This window comes from Mustelus asterias, chromosome 9 (assembly GCF_964213995.1).
Source record: "Mustelus asterias chromosome 9, sMusAst1.hap1.1, whole genome shotgun sequence".
NCBI lineage: Eukaryota > Metazoa > Chordata > Chondrichthyes > Carcharhiniformes > Triakidae > Mustelus > Mustelus asterias.
In genome coordinates this window covers 107,385,641-107,406,668 of record NC_135809.1, presented here as the reverse complement: position 1 = coordinate 107,406,668, position 21,028 = coordinate 107,385,641, and the positions used below count along the sequence as shown (strand labels likewise).

The 21,028-nt window shown below is 44.5% G+C and overlaps 1 protein-coding gene across 19 annotated transcripts in view; it reads left to right on the top strand.

The window, feature by feature from the left end:
• The window catches only part of sox6 (SRY-box transcription factor 6), a 636,409-nt gene that overhangs the window by 513,631 nt on the left and 101,750 nt on the right, over nucleotides 1–21,028 (top strand). For all 19 annotated transcript variants that reach the window (XM_078220783.1, XM_078220782.1, XM_078220770.1 and 16 more), the window contains one exon: nucleotides 5,464–5,543. In XM_078220783.1, the coding sequence (XP_078076909.1) occupies nucleotides 5,464–5,543 (80 nt within the window). The remainder of the gene's footprint in view (nucleotides 1–5,463; nucleotides 5,544–21,028) is intronic.

Here is a 21,028-nt window from a genome sequence, read left to right as displayed (position 1 = left end):
AAAAGTGATGGAGCAGTCTCGATGAGTTGAATGCTCGAAACATCTTCCAGCACTCCTCAAATAGCAATAAGAGTGCTTCAATTGGCCTCAGTGCTATTGAACTAAGGAGAAGCTCAGCCAGGATTCCCCCTCTTTAATTGTGATGGAGCGAACCCATATTAAAGGGATGTACCAGAGGATGTCGGGATGAGTTTTATTATCCCGGGTGGCAATAATGTCCTCTACTATGGTGGCACAGTGGCACAGTGGTTAACACTGCTGCCTCACAGCGCCAAGGACCGAGGTTCAATTCCGGCCTTGGGTGACTATGTGGAATTTGCACGTTTTCCCCATGTCTGCGTGAGTTTCCTTCGGGAGCTCCAGTTTCCTCCCACAGTCCAAAGATGTGCAAGTTAGGTGGATTGGCCATGCTAAATTGCCCCTTAATGTCCCAATATGTGTAGGTTAGGGGGATTAGCCATGCTAAATTGCCTCTTAGTTTCCAGGATGTGTAGGTTAGAGGGATTAGCAGGGTAAATACATGGGGTTACAGGATTGGGGTCTCGGTGGGATGCTCTGTCAGAGAGAGTCGGTGCAGACTCAATGGGCTGAGTGGCCTGCTTCTCCACTGTAGGGATTCTATGATTCTGTTCTATGATTCTGTACAATAGTTTGCCTGCAGCCATTGTCTAAGTTGCTGGAATGATGTTGAATATTTAGGTGATGAGTTTGCAATGGTCATGCTCTTGAAACCATACGCCAGCATGTTCAAGACAAGAAGGAAGAAAATCAGTTGCAATAAAAGAGTAAAAATATTCTTCATTTAAAGCTTTCTTCTGTACTTGAAAATTGACAGATTTTCATGGTCCATCGTGATCATGTGGGAAACATTGACCGCTTGGAGTACATGAAGTGCACACACTGGAGGCCCTTTTACTTTCCCCCTCCCTACAGCACAATGCATTCCATGATCTGGTGAAAAATAACAAGTCACAATGCAAACAACGCAAACCATAAATTTTTTTCAAAATTGGACCTGCGCCAGGCAACTGCAGTTACAATTTGTTTTACAATTAACCTTTTTAATTAGAAATAAAAATAACAAATCTAGGCAGGTGAGGGAAACATTTGAGCCTCAGGTGAGTTCCCAAACACAAAAAGGTGTGGTAGGCAAGAGTGTGCTATGACAGGGAAGGCCAACAAATGCAGGAATTCAGCTGTTTATAAGCGCAGTCACACAAACAGCTGTGAGAATGCTGCTGTAGGGGATTTTCAAATTCTGATTTTAGTGAGTTTGACATGAAATTTTTTTTACTACATGTTAAACAGTGTCTGATGAGTTTCCCCTTTATCTCCCCTACCTGCCACCAAGCCCCCCCCCCCCCCCCCCACCCCCAATCCCACCACCTTACAAAAGTAAATCCATCCACACACACACACACACAATATCATATTTGTCACTGCTGGTTCCTTCTGCTGATTTAAATGAATATTTGTATAACTAACAAACCTGGCTGATCAATTTATATTGCGGCTTTATCATTTAAATTGTCCGAAGAGAAATGCTGATCTCCTAAAGTACCATACCACAGGACGCTAAGGCGAGGTAGCATTAGGAAATGCAGTGTAGCAGAGCTTTGAGAGCAGCCAGGAGAGAGATCTTTATGAAGCATGTATGTTCTCACAGTGGTGCATGGATTGATGAGGTGCAGATATTTGTATGCGTGTTTGATTCATTGGCTCAGGAGATGCAGAACTTGACTAGAAATGCATGCGTGAGGAAGGCAGTGTCAAACTTGCAGACAATTTTTCTTTTCCCTTTAGCCCTGCTATTTGAAACAGTGGATTCTATTTTTGCAGAGTTACAGACCTGAGTATTTCATCTTCTTGCATGTGCACTTATCAACAAAAAGTAGTAATGATAGCTGGCAGTCCAACCTGATGAAAATGCATGTGAAATATAAATCTTGGTTAACTATTTTTTCAGTGGTTCTTTTTGCTTTGAAACTAATCTTCTATTTTATAAATTTCAATAAAATATTCTGGTAACAATTGTCCTTTTTTATCGGTGATCCACTATAGCTATCACTTTTCCCCTATCTTATTAAGCTGGGCAAACAAACCAGATCTTCCTTTGTGATATCTATGTTATTCCATCTGATAAGACCCCCTTTCATGGAGAAAGTATAGATGGACTGCTAATGTTATTGAAATTTGTTTATACTACTCTACAATATTCTTCTATAATGCATTGTTTTACATCCAATGATGCCTTACAACTTGCACTTAAACTGATCAATACGGTAATTTCTGACAGCTTTACAACACTACTTGGACTTGGACAGGTTAGGAGAATGGGCAAAGAAGTGGCAGATGGAACACAAATTGGGAAGTATGAGGTTATGCACTTTGGTAGGAAGAATAGAGGCGTTAGACTATTTGGGGAGAGAATTCAGAAATTGGAAGCACAAAGTGACTTGGGAGTCCTGGTTCAGGATTCTCCTAAGATTAACTTGCAGGTTGAGTTGGTAGTTAGAAAGGCAAATGTAATTTTAGCATTCGTTTTGAGAAAACTAGAATACAAAAGCAGGGATGTACTGCTACAGCTTTATAAGGCTCTGGTCAGACCACATTTGGAATATTGTGAGCAATTTTGGGGCCCTTATCTAAGGCCTTAGAGCGTCCAGAGGAGGTTCATGAGAATGATCCCAGGAATGAAAGGTTTGACGTATGAGGAGCATTTGAGGACCCAGGGTCTGTACTCGATGGAGTTTAGAAAGATGAGGGGGGATCTCATTGAAACTTACAGAATACTGGAAGGCCTGGATAGAGTGGATGCGGAGAAGATGTTTCCATCAGTAGGAGAGAATAGGATCCGAGGGCACAGCCTCAGAGTAAAGGGATGAGGAGGAATTTCTTCAGCCAGAAGGTGGTGAATCTGTGGAATACATTGCCACAGAATATTGTGGAGACCATGTCATTGAGTGTACTTAAGACAGAAATAGATAGGTTCTTGATCGGTAAGGATCAAAGGTTACGTGGAAAAGGCGGGAGAATGGGGTTGAGAAACATATCAGCCATGATCAAATGACAGAACCGACTCAATGGGCCGAATGACCTCATTTTGCTCCAATATGTTATGTCACAACTTGCATTTATATAGTTCCTATCCTGTAATAAAATGTCCCAAGGCACGTCATGGAAGTGTTTGAAAGAAAGATTTGACACTATGATACATAAGGACATATTAGGGAAGATGACCAAAAGGTCAATCAGATAGATAGGTTTTAATCACATTCTTGTTCTTGTAGGCCAGCTGTCACCTTTTTTTTTGATGTGCTTCTCTCATAATGCAATAATTTAAAAGGAGAACATGCACAGTAACTGCTCTTAGAACATCCCTGTATCATAGCCCAGTTACCATTACCTTTTTGATTGAGCAAGAGAGGATTAGGTACAGCCCTGATAACACCTCTATTAGCATTGTCAATAGTACAAACATGTGAATGAAGTAGCCCTTGGTCAGTTTAGTCTTTTGCAGGTGATTTGGCAAAAACTGGACAGATCAGTACTAGAATGTCAGTTTGACATCTGAAATTTCAACTTAGTCTTCTTTGGAAGAGTCCAACACATTGGCAACGTGTTTACAGCTAGCGTTTTAGAAGTATTGGTGAAGTTCCACCAATCAGCAAGTTTAGATGTTTACCTCCAACATAGACCCACACTTATGAGGATTATGAGGTTGTTAGTTTGAGATCTGAGTTGCTATTATCTTGGAATCAACTTAATGGCCTCCCTTTTGTTGCCAATTTTTACCAATTGGCACTTTTTCTCCCTTGATGTTTAATTTTGCATCAAATTTGATTTTAGATCAGTGGATGTTGGTTAATTTGTTTTGATGTTGTCTTTCTGTTATCAATTCCTATCATTGCCCCTTCCTATTACTGCCACTTCAAGCTTCCACTTACAATTTGTATCTTCTTGTTTCTGCAACTAAATTTGGACAATATTTTGATTTGATTTGAGTTATTGTTGTCACATGTATTAGTATACAGTGAAAAGTATTGTTTTTTGCACACTATACAGACAAGGCATACCATATATAGGGAAGGAAAGGAGAGAAAATGTATTGTTACAGTCATTGTTAGGATGTAGAGAAAGATCAACTTAGTGCGAGGTAGGTCCATTCAAAAGTCTGATGGCAGCAGGGAAGAAGCTGTTCTCAAGTCGGTTGGCACGTGACCTCAGAATTTTGTATCATTTTCTCCGAGGAAAAAGGTGGAAGAGAACATGTCCAGTTTGGAAAGAAAGTCAAAGGCATGTTCCTTCCCCAAGAATTGGTCAGTCTTTCTGTCATTGAAAGCTTGTTGTGGTTTGGGGTGTTTTGAGATGCTCATAAGATGTGCAGCAGAGGAACCCATGGATCACATGACTAGAGTAGTTTTCGTCACCTGCGTATGCAGTGCACCTTTACATGAGGTACCCCAGTAGTTCATTTGTGATGTCCTCAAGTCTGCTCCCTAACTTAAGGAGCTCACTTGAAAGGAACAGTACAGGACCAACTGTACTAGCAACTCAACAAATTTATGCTTATTTCATTTTTCTTCCCTCCAATATAATATTTGTTGGTTTGAGGTTCTATTATTGTTCCTTTTTGGACTTGAAAATGACTCCTAAAAACTTGCGCTGTATACACAATATATATATATTTTAAAAGACTAGTGTTAATTAATTTAAACATTTGATTGACATCTGTTTATTCCGGCGTGCCAGAATGCTGAGAGTCACCTTCTAGGTGGTTAATGGTTCGGGGTGAGGTTGTTTGATACAACTTAGAAGTGTTCATGAGATGTGCTTCGGTAACTTAAAATTTGTTGTATAAATCAAAATTCACTGACAAGAACCTTTTGGTGCAACAATTGTATGTGTGTGTGTGCATGTGTTTGTCTGTTTGTGATAATCTGCGTGTATTTGCATATGTTTGTACATGTGTTTGTATATGTGTGTGTGCATATGTTTGTACGTGTGTTTGTGTATGTGTGTGTATTTGTATATGTGTGTCTGTGTGTTTGTGTGCACGCATTTGTCTGTGTGCATGTGTGTGTGTATTTGTATATGTGTGTTTATATGTGTGTGTTTGTATATGTGTATGCATGTGTGCATATGTTTGTACATGTGTGTGCATTTGCACACATATGTGTGTTTGTGCATGCGAGTATGTGTGGAAGTCTTTTTTTCCCCTTAAAATGAAAGGAACAGACCTTTCCCAATTTGTTCTCTTTATTTTTCACCAGTTTGCCTATGAGCCATCTGTGAACAAAAGTTCCAAGTCTGCACGGCATGTTTCTGCTCAGCTGAGGCTTTTGTTCAGGCAGATGTTCGGACTCAGTGGTGCAAAGGCAGCGGCAGAGGTTCTGTTGGCACATGTTTGGTGCTATTCTTTGCTCATTGTCTGAACCTGTGTGCATTGTTCTTCATCGACAGGTGATAGCTACCCTGTGCAGCTCATTCCGTCGACAATGGCAGCTGCAGCTGCGTCTGGACTCAGCCCATTACAGCTCCAGGTATGTGCCACAACAAAGAATTCTGGGATGGAAGCCAAAACATTATACTGAATGCCAGTCTGAGCACTTGAGATGTTTTTTTTCTAAACACAGCAAACTTAACACTTTAAGGGCTGAATGAATATCAACATGGAAAATAGATCTGGATGTTGCATTGCAGAACAGGATATCAGCTCCTTATGCAGGCTTATGGGGTTATGCAGTGTGGCCCAGTGCAGTCCTGCTCCTTACATTTAAAGTCTGCCTCTGGTCTCCTAAAGGCTAAATGAATAGACAGAGGTGAACCCTGCCAGTAAATCCCATGGAATGTGGGAATGACACTGGCTAGTGTCATAGGCTGTACAAAACCGCCGCACTGGGAGATGATGATCTTTACGGTAATGGAAGTCCCAGAGCAAATGGATTTGTCTGTGTACAGCCATTTATTGCCTGTAGCTATGTGTATGTTTGCGCCCAGGTGCAGTACTGAGATGGTGCTGCACTGTCAGCGAGGGTGTGAAACTAAGCTCTGTTGAATTCCTATGGCACGACCCTCCCTGCATCCTGGACAACATTTATCCTTCGACTGACTTTACCAAAACAGGTTATTTGGTGATGAATCTGGTGGTGGGGCCTTTTATGTGCAAATTGGCTGCCATGTTTGTTTTATAAAATTACAGCAACAATGCTTGAAAAGTTAATAGTTGGCTGTGAAGTGCTATGGATGTGAAAAACATTATATAAAAGCAAGCCATTTACGCTTGTGAGTGTGTGTGAGCGTTTGTGCGCGCGTGTGGGTGTATGTACGTGTGTGCATGTGTGTCTGCGTGCATGTGTGCGTGCCTAGCAGTTATTAAGTTGTGATTTTCTGTACTGCCAGTGTGGGAAGCTTTACCCACAGGTTAAACATTAGCAGGAAATTATGGCCATGCTGCCTATGACTTATCAGCCAGCTGGATTGAAGGCAAGCAATGACAATGCTGAAGCAGCACGTTTCCCTCTGTTCTGCCTCATAGTTCACTGCCTCCCTCACGTATGATTGTGTTTATACTGTGGGACATTCCATGGTCATGGATTCTCCTTCAGTACCCAACCCGAAAGACCACGAGTGAGCCTGAGCAGTGGGTGTTGGTAGCTTATTTTTTTCTGCCCTTTTTTTTGCCTTCACCCAACAGCCATAGATACAATGGTCCAAACTTTCTGGTTGTTCCCGCCGGCAAGATTGTCCTGTCCCACGAACCGGTGACCCCCCAACCCCCCCACCCCCGCCGTGGGTTCCCCAGCGGTAAAGAATGTGAACAATGGGAAAACCTGTTGATAGCGGTGGGACAGGAAGATCCCACTGCTGACAAATAGTGGGCCGCTGCTGCAAAACACATCACGGGGGCAGCAGAAAATCCCGCCCAACATACATATTCTCCCTCACACTCACACTCCATCACGTACTCCCTCATACACTCCCTCACAGACACATACATACTCCTTCATGCATACACACTCCCTCACATTTACACTCCATCACATACACATCCTCTCACACACACTCCACACTTTCGGTCCCTCATGTGTACACACCCACTCACATAAACACACGCCCACTCAAATAGAGAGCTCTCCCTCACAAACACCCCCCCCCCCCCTCACAGACACCCCCCCTCACAGACACCCCCCCCTCACAGACACCCCCCCCACAGACACACCCCCTTACATACACACTCCCCCTCACAGACTCAACTCCCTCACAGACACACCCCCCCTCACAGACACCCCCCCTCACAGACATGCCCCCTCACAGACACACACCCTTACATACACACCCCCCTTACATACACCCCCCCTCACATACACCCCCCTCACATACACAGCCCTTTCACATACACCCCCTCACATACACCCTCCCCTCATATACACCCCCTCACATACACCCCCCCCTCACATACACACCCCCCTCACATACACACACCCCTCACATACATACACCCCACACATACACACACCCCTCACATACACACCCCCTCACATACACTCCCCCTCACATACACTCCCCCTCACATACACTCCCCCTCACACACACCCCCCTCACATACACTCCCCCTCACACACACCCCCCACACACCCCCCTCACATACACTCCCCCTCACACACACCCCCCACACACCCCCCTCACATACACTCCCCCTCACATACACTCCCCCTCACATACACTCCCCCTCACACACACCCCCCTCACATACACCCCCCTCACATACACCCCTCTCATATACACCCCTCTCACATATACCCCCCCTCACATACACACCCCCGCTCACATACACACCCCACTTCACATACCCTCCTACTTCACATACTTCCCCCCACCCTTCACTTTTACCCCCCTCTCACATACACCCCTCCTTCACATACACCCCTCCTTCACATACACCCCCCTCTCGCATACACCTCCCCCACACATACACCCCCCTCACATACACCCCCTTCACATACACACCCCTTCACTTCCCCCCTCACATACACCCCCCCCCTTTCACATACAACTCCCTCACATACACCCCTCTCATATACAACCCCTCCTCACATACACACCCCCCCCCACGTACACACTGCCCCTCACATACACCCCCCTCACATACACCCCTCTCATATACAACCCCTCCTCACATACACCCCCTCACATACACCCCCCTCACATACACCCCCCTCACATACACCCCCCTCACATACACCCCCCACACATACACCCCCCTCACATACACCTCCCTCACATACACCCCCCCTCACATACACCCCCCCTCACATACACCTCCCTCACATACACCCCCCTCACATACACACCCCTTCACATACACCCCCTTCACATACACACCCCCTCTCACATACACCTCCCTCTCACAAACACACCCCCCTCACAAACACACCCCCCTCGTAAACACACCCCCTCACATCCACCCCCCCTCACAAACAGACCCCCTCACATACACAGCCCCCCTCACAAACACACCCCCTCACAAACACACCCCCTCACATACACACCCCCTCACATACACACCCCCTCACATACACACCCCCTCACATACACACCCCCTCACATACACACCCCCTCACATACACACCCCCTCACATACACACCCCCTCACATACACACCCCCTCACATACACACCCCCTCACATACACACCCCCTCACATACACACCCCCTCACATACACACCCCCTCACATACACACCTCCTCACATACACACCCCCTCACATACACCCCCCTCACATACACCCCCATTCACATACACACCTCCTTCACATGCACACCTCCCCTCACGTATACCCCCCCCACATACACCCCACCCCCCACACTGATGCTCCCTTATACGCTCTCATACTCTCACACTCACACTCTCTCAAATTCTCACACTCTCTTGCAAACACTCGCACTCTCTCATACACACTCACTCTCTCACACACACACACATTCTCTCTCTCTCACATGCACTTACACTCTCATACACATTCACACTCTCTCACACACACACCTGCACTCTCTGTCACACATACTCGCACTCCCGCGCGCACACACTTTCTCACACATATTCACAATACCTCGTACACACACACGCACATACACACACACAAACTCCTTCAACTCCCTTCACACATAAACAGGCACACACACATACACACACACACACTCACACTTTCCTGCAAGGATCATTGGATATTAATCAGGAATTGTGATTGATATTTTTCTTCACTTGTCCATGGACATGCAGGTAGCTGTAGATTTGGCAGCCTTGGTGAGATCAGCCAACATTGGTTAGCACTGCTGCCTCACAGTGCCAGGAACCCAGGTTCAATTCTGGCCTTGGGTGACTGTGTGGGGTTTGCACGTTCTGCCAGTGTCTGCTTGGGTTTCCTCTGGGCGCTCTGGTTTCCTCCCACAGTCCAAAGATGTGCAGGTTATGTGGATTAGCCATGTTAAACTGCCCTGTAGTGTCCAAAGATGTGAAGGTTAGGGGCATTATATGTGTGGGGTTGCGGGGATAGGGTGGGGGTGAGCATCGGTAAGATGCTCCGTTGGAGAATCAGTGTAAACTCAATGGGCCGAATGATTCCATGAGCAAGGCACCAACTGCTTTGATGTTGGGGTTCTGGGGGTGAAAGACCATCTGGCTCCAACACATAGGTCTTGAGGGCAGGCACTGGCAAACTGAAAGTAAATATTCCATCTTGTAAGACCAGTGGTTGGAAAGCCCTAACGTGTACCTGGGATCTCCTTACTTCTATAGCTCAGCATCACAAACAACCCGACAAGTCATTGGGAACGCCAACCTGTCGTGTGTGTATTTTTCTTTCAACCCACTCTAACTGTACAGTCTTTAATACTCCCACCATTTTAATTGGGATTCTGGGAGAATAACATCCTTGTAATGGCAGCCAACATTTTGATAGCTAAATCCTACCCTTCGATCCCAATGTTGGACATCCTGGTCCATGAAAATCTGGGCCTGTAATTCTGCTGTGGGGGTATTTGACCCAGATATAAACAATGGGAGCTGGCTCACAGATGCTGGCCTGCTAGAATTCGAATTACAAACAACGCCAATATAAAAGCTCCTTTTGTGCAGTATTTATGTTCTGAGTCATCATATTCCTAAGAGAGGCTGTTACATAGCAGGTTCTCCTGATAAGCAGTATAGAGTCCACAGGTCCTATTGTCAGGTTTGTTAATGAGATTTGACTCCACGATTTTTGCCACAACATTACAAGGAGAGAAAGGGTGAGTGCATTCAATGGCTGCCTTGCCTCCCATTGTTAATTAAAAGCTTCAACCTCACATTTAGCCCTTGGGTAGTCAACTGTTAATGTGGGAGTGAAAAAAGACTGAACGCTGCCTATTTTCAACAAGGCTGATAACGGCAGATAATGTTTAAGCATTAAAACTTTAAACGGCCAGAATTGTTACCAAACAAAAGCAAATACTTTATGAAAAATGTGACATGTAACTTTTCTTTTTCCCAGATACAGTAGTGTAATTTGTCCTTCACTGCTTATCGCTTAGAGCTTTAATGAGCCTTGGCAAGTCCTAACAATGCATGCAGCTGCAATACAAGCACCAACAGTTCTACGATCAGATCGGAATTCATGTACAGTATTCGAAAGGAGAGAGAAAACAAATGGGGGGGGGGATGGGGGGATGGAGAGGGCGGGGGGGGGGTGGTGTGGGGGGGAACGGGGGGTGGAGAGAGAATGAAAGAGGAATGCACAGATGCCGGTTAAAGAGTCTTCTTCTTAACTGTAAACAAAGTATACTTTGGGTATTGACCTTTTGTGGTAATGTTGGGTGCTGGTCGAAAACAGGACTGGAGCATTTCTCAACACGCCTGAGGGACTAAATAATGGTGGAGCGGAGGCCAAAGAATTCTATTTTTAGTGAAATAGCGCAGCAGATGGAGTCATGAATAGTCATATATCTGAAGGAAGGCCGAGAGGCTTTAAACGTTAATTTAGATAATGTATTTGTTTAACCCTGAGAACAATTCAGAAACTGGAATTCTGAGGGCATTGCGTGGATTTGACCTTTTCAGACAGAAGGGGAGGCAACTGGCAGGCAGTTTACAGCATTGCACTCCTGGCAGATTTTAGGGCTTCCTCATCTTGTTCCAAAAAGTTACAGATGTGCCCAAATAACAAATCGCGTTACAGGATCTCAATTCCACCACTTCCTGGTTCAGCAACAGCCGTGAAAAGTTAGTGGTGTTCCAGTCGGAGCTTTTTTTTTTCACTGCATTGGTTCAGAGTAGTCATCAACAGCTGACAGCCCAAAGCAACAGAGGCCAGTCGATGAATCCTAATGGGAATCAGCAGCAACAAACAGCAGCAAAGTTGCTTGATTGGCCAGTTCAAGGTCAAGTGCACAGACACTGCTCTGTGCGTGTATGTGTGTGTAAAAAAAATCAGCAGAGGTGAAGGTAAAACAGTAAAGTAAAATCCAGAGACCCTGAGGATGATTTATCAAAGAGACAGAGAGAGACAGCTAATTCCCTCCCGGACATTTAGTTTTCATGATTTGATACAGTGAGATAAAATGCACCAAGGCCCATCTTCAAGCGTGGAGGCCGGGATAAGGATTACCTCCATGACCAATCTCACTGATGTGGAGATGCCGGCGTTGGACTGGAGTAAACACAGTAAGAAGTTTAACAACACCAGGTTAAAGTCCAACAGGTTTATTTGGTAGCAAAAGCCACACAAGCTTTCGGAGCTCCAAGCCCCTTCTTCAGGTGGGATCTCACTGAGGCAGGCACCACCTAAACTTCCAGGATAAAGGCAAAATACCGTGGATGCTGGAATCGGAAACAAAAACAGAAAATGCTGGAAAATCTCAGCAGGTCTGACAGCATCTGTGGAAGGAAAATAGAGCCAACGTTATGAGTCAGGATGGCCCTTTGTCAGAGCTGACTTGAAACGTTGGCTCTATTCTCCCTCCACAGATGCTGTCAGACCTGGTGAGTTTTTCCAGCATTTTCTGTTTGTGTTGACCTAAACTTCCAGCTGACTCTTCATTCAAATGATTTCAGGATGCAGCCAGCACAGAAGGCCTAACCAACTAGCTGCACGCATAGAAACATAGAAACTAAAAGCAGGAGTAGGCCATTTGGCCCTTCGAGCCTGCTCCGCCATTCATTTTGATCATGGCTGATCATTGAATTCAATATTCTGATCCCCATATCCCTTAATCCTTTTAGTCCCAAGAGCTATACCTAATTTCTTCTTGAAATCAGACACCGTTTTGTCCTCAACTGCATTCTGTGGGAACGAATTCCACACATTTACCACCCTCTGGGTGAAGAAATTTCTCCTCACCTCAGCTGTAAAACATTTACCCCTTATCCTCAAACTATGACCCCTAGTTCCGGACTCCCCCACCATTGGGAACAATCTTTCTGAATCCACCCTGTCTAACCCTATTAGAATTTTATAAGTTTCCATGAGATCTCCTCTCACTCTCCTAAACTCCAATGAATATAATCCTAACCAACTTAACTTCTCCTTATATGACAGACCCGTCATTCCAGGAATCAGCCTGATAATCCTTCTCTGTACTCCCTCTATAGTAAGGACATCCTTCCTCAGATAAGGACATCAAAACTGCATACAATATTCCAGATGTGGCCTCAGCAAAGTCCAATACAATTGCAGTAAAACATCCCTATCTCTATACTTAAATCCCCTTGCTATGAAGGCCAACATTTGCCTTCTTTACTGTCTGCTGTACCTGCGCACTTAATTTCAGCGACTGATGCACGAGGACACCAAGGTCTCGTTGAGCATCCACCTTTCTTAATTTACACCCATTCAAGTAATAATCTGTCTTCCTATTATTGCTACCTAAGTGGATAACCTCACATTTAACCACATTATTCTGCATCTACCATGTCAATGCCCACACAATCAGCCTGTCCAAATCACGCTGAAGCATCTCTGCATCCTCCTCATAGCTCACCCTCCCACCCCAACTTTGTATTGTCTGCAAATTTGGAGATAATACATCCAATTCCCTCTTCCAAATCACTAATATATAATGTGAATAGTTGGGATCCTAGCACAGATCCCTGAGGAACTGCACTAGTCACTGACTGCCAATCAGAAAAAGATCCATTTATGCCAACTCTTTGCTTCCTATCTGCTAACCAGCTTTCTATCCATCTCAAGACATTACCTGCAAACCCATGTGCTTTAAATTTACATAGTAGTCTGTTACATGAGACCTCATCGAAAGCCTTCTCAAAGTCTAGATAAACCACATCTACTGGTTCTCCTCGGTCAACTCTACTAGTTACATCCTCAAAAAATTCCAATATACTCATCATGCATGATATCCCTTTTGTAAGTCCATGCTGACTTTGCTTGATTATATTCAACATAACTCGATATTCCAAATACCGAGTTATGAAATCCTTGATAATAGATTCTAGCAACTTCCCCAGTACCGACGTTAGGCTCACTGATCTATAGTTCCCTGTTTTCTCTCTACCTCCCTTTTTGGATAGTGGGCTTACATTAACTACCCTCCAATCTGTAGGAACTATTCCAGAGTCCAAAGAATTTTGGAAAATAACCATCAATGGATATACCATTTCTAGGGCCACTTCCTTAAGTATTCTGGGATGAAGATTATCAGGACCTGGAGATTTATCCACTTTCAATCCCATTAATTTCTCCAAAACCATTTCTCTACTAATGCTGATTTCCTTCAGCTCTTCTCTAAAAATTGTTTCTCTCGGCACTTCTGGTACATTATTCACGTCTTTCTTTGTGAAGACTGAAGCAAAGAACAAATTTAATTCCTCACCATTTCTTTATTCCCCATTATGAATTCCCCTGTTTCTGACTGTAAGGGGCCTACATTTGTTTTTGTCAATCTTTTTCTCTTTACCTATCTATGGAAACTTCTACAGTCAGTTTTTATGTTCCCTGCTAGCTTTCTTTCATACTCTATTTTTCCCTTCTTAATCAATTCCTTGGTCCTCCCTTGCTGAATTTTAAACTGTTCCCAATCCTCAGGCCTATTGCTATCTAAAAGCCTAAGGTTATCTAAAATAGAAACCTGCACATGTCAAGAGAATCAGAAATGCCACTCAGCATCTCTGCTAGGTAAAGGTGGAGGGGTAGCACAATTAGTTAAGGATGGCATTAAGGCAATAGTTAAAGGTGACCTTGGCTCAGGAGACCAGGATGTAGAATCAGTTTGGGTGGAGATGAAGAATAATTGGGGAAAGAAGTCACTATCAGGAGTGGTCCACAGGCCCCCTAAAAATAAACATAATGTAGGTCAAAGTACACTCGAAGAAATATTGGGGCTTGTAATAAAGGGATGTCAATAATCGTGGGTAATTTCAACCTACATATAACCTGGAAAAATCAGATTGACAGTAGTAGCCTAGACAAAAAGATCATAGAATACTTTTAATATAGTTTCTTAGAGCAGCATGTTCTGGAACCAACCAGAGAGCAGGTTATGGGGATTATGTAGTGTTAAAAGATTCATTAATGATTTCAGAGTTAAGGCACCCATAGGTGCCAGCAACTACAATATGATTGAATTTTACCTCCAGTTTGAAAGGGGCAAGAGTGGGTCTAGGACTAGTATTTCAAGCTTAAATAAGGACAACTATGTGGGCATGAAAGCTGAGCTAGCTGAAATGAACTGGGATACGAGGCTGGAGGAAAGATCAATAGAGAAGCAGTGGTAGCCTTTTAAGGGGATATTTCAGATTACTCAAAATATTCCTGCAGCTTTCACAGCATAAACTTGGCTCCCACATATTAATCCATAGGCTCCACCCAGGTACCTCATTCATGAATATCTAGCTGGCGAGCCGCTGCATCATTGCGCCAGCCCAACTCTCTTGCCTATGAGTGGAGGTCCCACAGACCTCCAATCCTACCGCAGGGACACTTAACACTACCAACAAGATTCCAGCCAATGTTGTTCTGTAATTTTGAAATTTGACCTTGTCCCGACCTAAACCTCCTCTTTTTAGCTGATAATTTAAGTACTTCCTCAAGATAGAGATTATTCAAGACAAACAAATTGGTGGTCATTGAGATCTCATTAACTCAATGATATAGCAATAGTATCTCAAGATTCCTTTCATGATAAATTCTCTAAATGTCCTGGACTATTAGTATGGAACTCTGCTTCCCATTACTTTTGCGGAGGACAGAAAGCAGTTAATAGTATTTTGATGTCTTCCAATGATACGCGTAGCAGGCACGTAGGGAATCCGCAACTTTTTAAATGCAGTCAGTAATGCAACAATAGTAAAATTTTCTAACATCACCATCCTATGGGTGGGATTTTCCAGACGTTCCTGTCAGTGGGATCTTTCAGTCCTGCCAATGGCTCCCCCCTCCTCCCCCCCACTCCCCGCTGCCAGGTGTTTCTCAGTGGCCAAAGATGTGAACAATGTGTAACCCTGTTGAGAGTGGCGGGACCAGAAGATGGTAAGCCACCTCCGCCACCGCAAAACACATTGCAGGGGAAGGGAGGGGGGAAATCCTACCCAATATTGTGCCAACCAAACATAGTGCCACATACTAGATTTGAATTTTTCTTTGTCAGTCATGTTATTGCAAAATGGCATTACATTTTGCGATCGGCATCTGTAATGATACAGTTTCATCCAAATTAATTATCTTTCTCAAAATGTCTGTTATTCGAGTTATTCAAGGTTGTGTGCAATTGAAAATTATTATGGAGCTATTAATATCTCCTCAGGTATGAGCCTGAGGAGATATTACAGAACTGGAAGACACCAATATAGTATCCTATTTCTAAAAGAGGTTCAACATACCTCATTTGGAAAACTACACACACATCAATTGAACATCGATAAGAGATAAAAAAAATTGGAACCTCTAAAGGTGTGAGCTGGAGCTTTACCTGTACTGTAATCTTTTAATTAGACTGAGCCAGAATAGGTGTAGAAGTGGAAGATCCAGTGAGGTCGAGGAGAGGGGGTTGGCAGGAGGTACTAAATATAAAATTCTGGACAAAAGACTTCTAGTTCAACTTAAAGCTGCAAGAATCCACGGTAGCGCGGAACTGGATAAGAAGTCTGTTAAGAAAGAAGAAAATTGAGAATATCCTTGAGAAGTGTAATGTCAGAGCAGGGGAGATGTTGAGTGAGTATGAGAGAGTGAATGCCCCTCTAGTTATTTCCAATCCTTCTGAATAAATGACATGAATATCAAAATCAAGCTTGGTCAATTTTCTGATGACACTAAAAGAGAGGCAGCCATAAGGAATAGGCGAAATTTGTAAAAAGCTTTCACAATTTTGGCAGTCAACTGTAGCCTAAATCATTGCCCTATCCTGACTTTATAAAGTATCACATTTAGCAATCTGAAAGAGCCCGAAACTCTGACGCAGCCTGGTCTATAAGGTATAAATGTCTATTGTAGTTGGCAAAATCAAACTAATTCTACAGAGATCATCTTTTAAACTTTAAAGTTTATTTATTAGTGTCACAAGTAGGCTTACATTAACACTGCAATGAAATTACTGTGAAAATCTCCTAGTCGCCACACTCCAGCGCCTGTTTGGGTAACACCGAGGGAGAATTTAGCATGGCCAATGCACCTAACCAGCACGTCTTTCAGACTGTGGGAGGAAACCAGAGCACCCGGGGAATACCCACGCACAAACGGGGAGAACATGCAGACTCTGCAGATAGTGACCCAAGCCGGGAATTGAACCCGGGTCCCTGGCGATGTGAGTCAGCAGTGCTAACCACTGTGCCTCCATGTTGCACAAATTTATCATTTTTTAAAATGTTAACTTGAGTAAAAAATGATCTATTCTACACTTTAACCAATGCATGAAAGGACGCTTTGTTTGTGTCTCAGTCCAGTTCAGTTCAGAGTAGACATAGGCTTGTGGCACAAAACTGCTCAATTTTAGGATCACAAACTAAAACAGGGGACCATGGCCTTCCTTGTATCCTGCTATTACAAGCAGGTGTCTTGTTTTCTGACTCTTCATAGAGATAGTGAGAGTCCTCTAGTAAATCTTATTTTCTCTTCCTCTTTTGGAAGGTAACCATTTGTAAACCCCAGAGTTAACAATGCATGTTGTAACAGTGACATTCGTTGCCTTGATGAAAGCAAATTACCCCTGCTCAACACCCCATCTCACTGCTGTTGCCCTGCCCCCACTCCAACAAAAACCTTCTCTTTCAAAGGCACTTGCTCCCCCCCTCCTTCATTTACAGGGTTGTGGGGGGAGGGTGCAGTGGAGTGCTGTAAAACAGGGGAAAAGCCAGCAAGGCCAAAGACGCAGTCATTCTGCCAATTTTAACAGAAGATCATCATTACAATTTTGTCCAACCATTTTAGTCAGCCAGGTTAGTCAGCTGTCAGGCAGTGACAGGCGGCCACTACCAGGAACCCCCTAGATGGCCCTCAGCAATTTGGAGGCAGGAAGCACATTCTGGGGTTGGTTCGGTGGGAACAAGAGAGTATCATTCAGGAGGGTGTGAATGTAGGCACTGATCATGGGGGAGCAGGGCTGTGGAGAGAGGAGGCCTCAAACAGCAGAGTGGAGACTGAATGAAGCCTGGCCCACAAGCAGGCACTGAGTTTCTTAAACTGGCAGCTTTCGTCTCCCTAACACTGCCCGATTTCCCGAGTTCTGGAAAATCCACCAGACAATTGTCAAATTGCTCTATGGAAGTTTGATTTAAATATGTTAATCAAGTATCCCAAACATCCAGGGAACGACACACACAGCATGCCACCCGCCACCGTATGGGCGGCACGGTGGCACAGTGGTTAGCACTGCTGCCTCACAGCGCCAGGGACCTGGGTTCGTTTCCCGGCTTGGGTCACCGTCTGTGTGGAATTTGCACGTTCTCTCTGTGTCTGTGTAGGTTTCCTTCTTGTGCTCCGATTTCCTCACACAATCCGAAAGACGCGCTGGCCATGCTAAATTCTCCCACAGTGTTACCCAAACAGGTGCCAGAGTGTGGCAACTAGGGGATTTTCACAGTAACTTCTTTGCAGTGTTAATGTAAGCCTACTTGTGACACGAATAAATAAACTTAAAATTTAAAGCATAAAACCAGCAGCAAGCTCACGCAGTGGTTTTGGGATGTGTTTCTCATTTAAAAACTTTTCCTCTCCCCCCCCACAACCCACTTCTGCCCATCATGATGGTTTTAATATCAATGCCACTGAGTTTTCTGACTCTGGATGCCCTCTGTCATAACTGACCATCCTTTATATTAACTTGGCCCCAGGTGGAAAACCAGCATTTCAAATCAGCTGCCTGTCAGTGAAATCAATGGGATGAAAATTTGATTCTGCCAAGTTACAGCAGTTGAAAATCAGCCCACAGGCCATTTGAGCATGGAGGAGGGCGTCACAGTTAAGTTCAGCCAGTCCTCACCTGATGCTTGCATCTGCACTTTCCAACAAGTACCATTGCAGAGGAATCAGGAGTCAGTCCCCTTTCTTAACTCAGTAGCAGGGAGTTGTGTGGCAACTCCCTCACGGGCCAGGAGCTTAAAATCTTTGAGAATAATCCAAGCACAAGTATAGGCTTTATGTGGGTTGGATTTGCGCTGGAATTTTCTGGCTGTTTACGCCAGCAGGATTCTCTGGTCCCGTTGCAGTGATTGGAGATTTGGCTGAGCGCCAAATTCTCTGCCCTCATTTGTAGTGGTGATGGTGTATGAATGGCTGGAAAATTTTCCTTACAATCTATGTCTGAATGCACCCATGAGATGGGATTTTCCAGCCCCCATTCCCCCATGGCGTGATTTCTGGCAGGAAATTCCAGTCCATAGAATCCCTACAGTGCAGAAGGAGGCCATTCGGCCCATCGGGTCTGCACCAAACACTATCCTACCCAGGCTCTATTCCTGTAACCCCACATATTTACCCTACTAATCGCCCTAACACTAAGGAGCAATTTAGCATGGCCAACCAACCTAACCTGCACGTCTTTGGACTGTGAGAGGAAACCGGAGGAAACCGGAGAATGTGCAAACTCCACCCAGACAGTGACCTGAGGCTGGAATTGAACCCGGGTCCTTGGCGCTGTGAGGCAGCAGTGCTAACCACTGTGCCGGCACCCCCCCCCCCCCGCACCCCTACAGTGAAGAAAGCCAGTCCTGCCAATGTCTATGGCAGATTGCATGGCTCACCTGTCGTGCCATCGGAGAACATGCCACGGGGTGGGGGGGAGGGGTGGGGGGAGAATCGCCTTCAGCGCGACCAGAAGCTCCTACTGGCTGGAATGGCTAGAAACTCCCACCCATTGACACTCCCTGGACAGAATGTTCCAGAGCCCCAGACACCTTCATCACTCCCTGGCATTATTCCTCACCAGATGAAAATCAGACCTGTCAAACCTGTATTTCGAGCCAACGTTAAATTGGAAATTGATGCAAACATATTCAGACCAAGTGCACTGGAAATGTTTTATTTTAAACTGCTTATTTTGTTTTAGAAGCAGTCTCCTTTGATTATGAGGCTAAATATACAAATCTTATCAGAATGTTCTTATTTAAGAAATTAATTTCTGAAGCAGGGTTTCAGTAATTTGTGCGGTCATGCAGGCAGTTGCTGGCAAGGCTGCCAATCACACCACCAGACAGATACAATTTGATGATGTTATCTGTCATAACATGCAGGCAGTCATGGCCTAACACCTTCTTATGTGTAAAACCACATTTTCGGAAGTGACAAAAGGGGTTGTGGACCTAACAGGGAAAAACAAGGAAAGCATTTTCATTTCTAGTGGGACCGACTGTCATTTGTCTGTCATGATAAAGGTGGGGGGTCAGTAGTCTGAGTGACTGACTGTCAGTTGCAATTACCGCAGACGATCATTTTAGTCAGCATGTAATGAATTGCAGCAAAAATGAAAAAGGGAAACCAGCACGAGAATAGCAACGTTTGGGAGAACGTCTGAACAATCCAGGCTATGTGCTGCTCGCGGGGCATTGGGTCAATGAGATTCAAACAGCAAAAGGGTTAAGCGTGGAATACAATTTCTGTATTCCGCTTCTGAATACAGACACTGTTTGCCCATTGTTCATTACCAGGGTGACGGTGGCTACATGCCACATTCACATCAGAGCAACAGGAAGTTGGAGTGCCCCGTGAAGGTCAAAGGTAACACTAATGGGACATTTCACTCCATATTTTGGGTTGCCTCGAAATGGTTTCAACTTTGGTTGACACACATGGTCTGGAATCTTCTCAAATGGCGTGACCGGCAAATTGTGCCAACGTTTCCATTAGTTCTGTGCTGTACTTCAGCCAAAGTTTCCTGTGAATCTCGCCCATGTAAAAAAAAATCAGTGGAAATCAGTGCACGCTATCGGGTTCCGATGAAAGCCTCCCATTTCTTCTGCAGGCCCCTCTTTACAAATAAAAATGAGCATTTAGAGTCATTAAACTATCATTTGTGCGGTGGCACAGTGATTAACACTGCTGCCTTACAGCTCCAGGAACCTGGGTTTAATTCCTGGCTTGGATCATTGTTTGTGCGGAGTCTGCACATTCTCCCCGTGTCTGCATGGGTTTCCCCCGGGTGCTCCCTCTAGTTTCCATCCATAGACCGAAAGACATGCTGAATAGGTACATTGGCCGTGCTAAACTCTCCGTCAGTGTACCCGAACAGGCAGCGGAGTGTGGCGACTAGGGGATTTTCACAGTAACTTCACTGCAGTGTTCATGTTAGCCTACTTGTGGCACTAATAAATAAACTTTAAAACATTTGAGGCAGTGAGGGTTATGCTGGCTAAAGAGTAGAAACGTGTGCTAAATGGGTGCAGTTTGAAAGGTCGGATTCAGCACACCATATTCCTTTTAATTGCTGGTTGCCATGATTTGACCTTGTCTGGAGTTGCTAACCCAGAAATCTCCAGGTTTTGTATTCAAATGCTGGCTGGGAAATTGTAGCACATTGCAGGGTGGCTCAGGGACGGAGAGAGAAAATGC